General features: G+C 33.4%; 1 protein-coding gene across 1 annotated transcript in view; it reads left to right on the forward strand.

The window, feature by feature from the left end:
• Positions 1-4127: 4127 nt before the first annotated feature.
• The window catches only part of LOC143228434 (laminin subunit alpha-1-like), a 118678-nt gene continuing 115518 nt past the window's right edge, over positions 4128-7287 (forward strand). The window contains exon 1 of the mRNA XM_076459695.1: positions 4128-4378. Coding sequence (XP_076315810.1) covers positions 4128-4378 — 251 coding nt within the window. The remainder of the gene's footprint in view (positions 4379-7287) is intronic.

Consider the following 7287-nt stretch of genomic DNA (forward strand, 5'->3'; position numbering starts at 1 on the left):
TTATTTTTTAATTTTTTTTATGATGGTCATGAGATTGTTCAAGTGACAAGACCCCACATAGTTAGAGTAGAGATAATAACATAAATATAGTCTTACTAAAAACAAATGTTTGTAATGTAATTTGGAAGTTTTAGGGATTACACAAATAACATTTGATATTTTTGGGATGAAGAATAGTTGTTTTTTTTAATCATAACATGAAATCATTTTGTTTTCAGACTCATAAAGAAACAGACTCAATATTTCCACAAACAAATCTTTAGTAAAAATATTTTGTTAAAAATCTGATTTTTTGCACACAAAATACGTTAACCTTTACTAAAAGTCTACTCAATTTTGTGAAGGGACACGTACTGTATCAAAATGTACAGTGTAAATAATAGTGTGTAAAATGTGTAGAAAAAACTAGTGTGTATTATACCAACCCCTTCCCAAAAGGGTTAACATTATAAGACTTTCATATACAAAAAACTGTTGAACTATTTTTAATAAACTAAAATAAAGAATTGTCCTTGAATAGTCTGTTTGCAGTGATTGTCGTGTTAATTTTAAAAATACTTTTCTTTGTTTCAGAAATCTCAAATTTCGTTTGTGTAATCCCAGAAACCTCATAATTACATTTAAAATGTTTGTTTAATATTTTATTTGTTATTTTTCTGGTCTATCTCTATACAGGATTGATCAATTGAACAGAAGACCTCATAACCACCCAAAAAAGAAAATCAAATTAAATCTAAGTTACATTGTTTATTCTTTTAAGAATGACTTTATATTGTAATATCAAACTGTTTATCCTAAGTAGCTTTAAGCTGGTAGCAATATTCATCTAGTTATAATTAAATGTTATTGTTTTATTTGCCCTTTGATCCATGTCTAACTGCTATTTATGCAATTTAATCACTTGGGAAAAGTGGAGTTCACATTAAGCCATCAAATTACATTACCCATAAGCTGCTTGCAAAGGGTGCCTCATGAAACACTTTTATTATATTATTATTTATTTTATCTAATCTTATAGTAACTAATCCAGAAAGGTCACTGTTTTTACATTTTAGTTACTTTTATAATAATAAATAAAGTTACTCACCCAGTCTTCTTTTTTCTTGTTGTTGATAGTTGATAACACTTAACCCTACTTTTCTATTCTAATGGTAGTAACGCACTATTATAATTTTTACTTAATAATGTTCAAAAGGACATGGACTAATAACATGCAAAAATAGACAATTTCCCAAACTCTCAAAATTTGTCTGACTTTCTAACTATGTGGCAAGAGCTGTTACAAATTCATCCAAGTTAGTCGTTAGCTTTCCCATGGGAATGGAGCATGTACTCTGAGAGAAATTAATGAATTAATTAATTCAGAACACAATATTGTGCAATACATCATTTGATAGATGAAAATATAATTAAACATATAAGAGAACTATTAACAAATCTTGTAAGAGAGGATGTTATGGGTGGATGTGGCAGGAAGGATCTGATTTTTTATTTTATAGCTCTGTAACCAAATAAAATTAAAGGCTATAAAAATTATGGTGTGTCTAAACAGTGAAGATTTTAATTTTGGAGGGGCAAAAGGAAGAGAAGTTGTCTGGAGGAAATGTGTTACATGTTTCACACTAGGGGAGTTCAGGATGTTTTAAAATATTGCCATGTAGCATTAAGATCTTAAACCTTGTATGCTTTTAATATAACTATTATCAGGCAAGATTTTATGGTATAATTAATTACTATAACATAAACAGAAAATAGTTTAGTAAACTTTGGAATGTAAGATGTATAAACTTTGTGTCATGCTCAGTCAAGTTGAGTGTGCGCATTTTACAGTTTGACTGTCAGTCATGTAAAAATGTAGTAAAATGCTTTTTTCCTACCTACAGAAGCAAAGTTAAAACAAGTTTCACAAAAATATGTTTAAAAATGCTGTTAAGTTAAAATTAGGAATTTGTATTTCATATTGTGGTTGATTGGATTAATATATCAATTTTTTTTTTCTTGTCTTTAATTGCAGGTTTAGTCGTTGTCAGTAACATCATTACCTACATACAATACATCAAGTGTATTTAGCATCTGATGGTTTTCTTTTTTGTGAAAATTGATATAATTTGAATCAAAATAGAAGTAAAAAGCAGTAATATTAAAAATTGTTTTTCTGATATATTATTTTTCTCCACTAACAAGATTAGCTGTTCTCATCCAGTGCTGCTCTCTATGTGGAAATCTTTTCTTTTTGCATGTAACAAACGATTCCAACATGTCTCTCATATAAATCATTGTACATCACTACTCCACCAGTAGGAGCATAATGCATGTGATACATCTGACTGAGACTCCCTCTGTACATCTCTACCAAACTATCACTCCTTGTTTGGCAGTGCATGTGCTTGGATGTTTTCCTTTCTGTTGAAAGTTGTGTGGTTGTATTCATTTATTTTGCTTCTAGTTTCCATTAAGACTGTTTCGTAACTTCTCTTTAATCTCAGATTTTTATAGTGGCATTGTCCTTTATTCTTTCTTTTATTGATTGACCTTTCCTCATTATGAATCCCAAAGTTCAAGTTACCACTTTGGGGTACAAACCTGTGGCTAGCACTATGTCTCAGGCCTCAGTTGCAGGGAACCCAGTGAGGATTTATCCATATTTATTTGCTGGGAGATTGAACATTACATAGATGAACTTCTGTCTCTGGATCTTGCCCCACTTTCAAATCAATCTGAGCGTGTTCAGATGAATTTCATTTCTTAGCTATGTGACATATTTCTCTTTCCCTATTTCCTGAGAAATGTGTTTTTCCAATATTCAATCCTTACTACTTGGTTCCCCCTCTCCTTGGATACTTGGGTACGTGCTGACAACTTTGCCTCACAATGAAATGATTGGATTAGCATGCCTTGCTGCCCATGGGTTTAAGACCTGTTTGTTCTTGCATATCATTGTGCAGACTGTTTTTTTTCTGGACCAGCAATTGTTATGTTTAATTTTGCCTGTTTGTGGTGCAGTCCCTGAATCTTTCTAAGTCTGACATTGGCCAATTTTCTTGCCTTTGTCTTATTCTCACAACTTCTTTATGATATCTCCTCTGTTGTGCTCTTCACAGAAATCCTGAGATGTTTTCTGGAGACATCCTTTCCCATTTTCTTCATCTGTGTTGGGTTGTTTGTTGTCTTTTGTTCTGGCCTTATGTATGTAGTTTCTCTGTTGGGACTTTAACTTGCATCCATTTACCATCATCTTACCTTCATGATTTACCTATAGCCTCATTTCTGTGGCAGTATGGCTTTGACATGAACCCCAAGTCTTTGGTATCCCAAATTGCATCAGTACAACAATAATCTACTCTTTACAATCTTGTTGCATGTTTACTTCAGTCAGAGCCCAATATGGCATCTATTACCACTTCCTGTACCACCTTTTCCAAACCCTTACCTGTCCCTTCTTCTTCAGTGATGCACGCCATACTACCAGAAAGATTCATGATTCCATTTTTTTCCCTTTACCTGTGTCTTCTACACCCATTTCCTTCCATATTCAGTTAGCATCTGCCAGAGGAGGTCCAGGAACTACTATCTCAGAAAGCCATCAAATCTATCCTACATCATTTAATAGGTTTTTATTCCAGACTCTTATTTTGTTTCCAAAAGCAGGGGGCTGGAGGCCTTTCATCGATTTGTCCTGCTTCAGTTGTTTTGTTCACCTGCTCCATTTTACCATGGAGTCATTTTTTTCCTACAGTGGGCATTTTCTCTGGGCTTTTGGATGACCAAGATGAACATCATCAATGCTTATCCCCACATCCCTATATCACCACAATTTTATCTGTATTTTTGGCTCATCCATCACAGAGTATTTTATCAATTTCACATCCCTTCAGGGATGTGGTGTATGGGTCAGTCACCAGGAGGCTTTGGGTTGTTGCCTGTAAATGAAAGGTCTTTACATATCAATATCCTCAAGGTTTTCATTGTTAGTCTTTTGGGTTTTGAATTACTTCCTGCATTGCCCCAGATGTTGTCTGATGATGATTCACTCTGACAGTTCTCAAGTGATAGCACATACCAATCATCTAGGAGGAACCTGGGTTGAGATATCTGTTTTGAACACTGAATCTATTATATTGGTCTGCATGCACCACATTGATCTCATTGAATGTTGCTCTTGTGTGCTCAGTCTTGTAGAAGATTATTTTATTCCCACCCAGACCAAGTATATCCAATGGAATTCTTTAGATCACCTTGTTTCCCAGTGGCTTTGCAGTCAATGGGATTTTCCCTACATAGATGCATTTGCCACATACTTCAATCACAAGTTACCTTTCGTTTGGTCTATGACACCTCATCCCTGCTCTTTGGCTGTCAATGCCTTCAAGCCGGATCGGTCTCACAAACTCCTTTATGTTTATCTTTCTATCTGATTATTCCTTTGACTAATATCTCTTATTTATACCACTATGTATTGAGCTCTTCTGATTGCTCTTTATTGGCCAGGTCAAGCATGGTTTCCTCAGGTGTAAGAATGGTTCTAGGTTTTTCCTGGTATCTTGAGCTTGAGATGAAGATGGTATGATTTTTATCCTACTCCCACATGGATGTCAATTCCTAACAGCATGGGTTTTGGATGTAGTTGACTTGCCTAGTATGGCCCATCATGTCCTAGCCACTCTACACTTCAGAGCATGTACATTGTTTTTCCCTCTTTATACTCTATGGGAGTGAGTTAATATGTATTTACATAGTTAAGACCACTATCCTGACTCTGCTGTCTCTCACTTAGATGTGCTCCCCCTGCTCTATACTACATATTTCAATTATAGGTGAGGAGTGATAGTTCTATAGAGGAGTATAGAGGGAGTCACACGAGTATCTCATGCTCCTATTGGTGGAGTAGATATGAATGATGATTTATATGAGATACATGTTGGAATCATTTGAACCCGTTTGGGGAAGTAGAAGACTTGTAGCTTGAGTAAGAAATAATTTGTATATAGAGGGCAGCACTGCATGAGAATAGTGAGCAGAAGGAAGTAGATATCAGAAATACATTTTCAGTATAGGAAAATTATATCTTCTCATAAAGGAGTATATAAATAAACATATTAACAGCTGACTTTTGGCAACTCACTGAAATTTGTATGTTATTATTTATACACGAAAGCATTGAAACTATACTACTACAAACATTTGAATATTGAAGTACCATTTTGAAGGATTAGCATGGCCTGGTGGGTTAAGGCGTTGACTCAGTAATTCAAGGGTTGTGGGTTTGAATCCCTGTCACATCAAATGTGTTCACCTTTTCAGCTGTGGGGTATTATAATATGACTGTCAATCCCACTATTCATTGGTAAAAGAGTAGCCCAAGAGTTGGTGGTGGGTGATGATGTCTAGCTGCCTTTCCTCTAGTCTTACACTGCTAAATTAGGGACGGGCTAGTAGAGATAGCCCTCGTGTAGCTTTTGCACGCAAATTGAAAAACAAAATAAACCATTTTTGATACAAGAATGATAGCACATAATGTAAATGTAGGAAAAAGAAGTATGAATTCATAATTCCTTTTATCAGTGCAGATGAATATTACATATATTCATGAATAAATAACAGCAAGTATTCCAAAATTTCTATTTATTACATAATATTAAAGTATTTAAGTTTTCCAAGTATCGTCACAAGTTATGCTCATTTGCAGATTTACTTTTCTAGTTAAATAGACATCTTATATCCTACAATTATACTTTTATTACTGAAGGTATGTAGAACTTCAGATTGTGTGACATGTTCACTTGTAGAATAATAAAATGTGTATTTTTGCTTGATAGACATTCTCATCTCTTGACATTTTTAATTTACCTTACCATGGTGGTGAGACATTGTTTTCAGAGTAAAATATTTTCTGTGCTTGTGGTTTTTTAAATGTAAACAAAAGTTCCATTGCAGATTCTTTACTGAAGAATGCATTAGTTTATTTAGGCTTTTTAAGTACCAACCATTTTTACAAGACTGTAAATATGATTTTACTACTGTGATGGATTCCCATGACTGGTTGTGGTTGTTCTTTAAAGTTATGTTTTTTTTTGTTAAAATTTTTTAATCAAATGTAACATTTGGAAATGAAAATGTCAAGTTTTTCATCATTGTAAGTAGTATATATTAACTATGATAAATCCAAATAAGCATGATGGATTTTAAATATTTTCTGAGTAAAATTAAACATCATTTGGAAGGAAGTATGAACATATATTTTTTTTTATCTTGCTTACACCAAATTCATAAACTTGTCTCCATTGTAATGTTTATGGCAATTTGAAAATGTCATTAGATATCATCTCATAGGTCTGATTAACACTCTGTTAAAATGTTTGAGTACTTTCCTTTCTATAGTTTAAATTGGAAAGTTTTACTGTTCAAGTGTTTAAACAGTGTATTCATTAACTAATCATTTCCATGTCTATGGAAGTTTTTTTTACACTTTGTAAATGATGAATAAGTTTGTCATACTATTATTGAATTTTGTATTTTTCCTGACACTTTTGTATCATCTGTGTAAGAAAGGCCTTGAAGAAGTGTTTCAATGAGACCATTATTTCTTTGAAGAACACCAATTTTAGTGTTATTGCATGATTTTTTTGTGAAACTTTTCTTAAACTAACTGATGTCTTTGACCTTTAAGAAGTCCAAAGACACACATTCACGTAAGCAGAAAAGACATGCATGAGTCTATTTCAGCTACATCAGGGAATTTGAAAAGTACAGTCAAATAAAATTTCTATTTCTTAATGATCTTCCTTGTGATAATGGCTGTTGTTTTTGGTTATGGTAGGCAGCACGTGAGCCTTTATCAGCTGAAATGTTTTATCTTGCTAGAAGTGCATAAAATATGGTGACATTTGTTGCAGTAGGTTATTTCTTACGGACCATAGCTTTCACTTTCAAGGTGAGTTTGTTGATGCAGATTTGTTTAAAGTTTGATTTCAGAGTTTATTGCTTTCCTAAATGTGATTCTTTTCGAGTTCTTAGACTGGAAGGATAATAATGAAGACATCTTTTGAAAAGTTAAGTTCTAAGCCTTACATTGTTGAACGTGCATGAGTATTTCTGTTTAGAAAAAGATTTTACATATCCTTCCAGTCTCTCACACAGACAGACAGACCACTTTCATACAAGACCACAGTTGCAGAGCCAATGCAACAGTATCTGGGAACTAATAGCTAATGTATATGGAGTTCCATAATATATACAGTAATCCTTTCCACATAGTATGATATACTATTTTCTATTCCAAAATATGTT

The sequence above is a fragment of the Tachypleus tridentatus genome, chromosome 10, assembly GCF_004210375.1.
Source record: "Tachypleus tridentatus isolate NWPU-2018 chromosome 10, ASM421037v1, whole genome shotgun sequence".
NCBI classification, from domain to species: domain Eukaryota; kingdom Metazoa; phylum Arthropoda; class Merostomata; order Xiphosura; family Limulidae; genus Tachypleus; species Tachypleus tridentatus.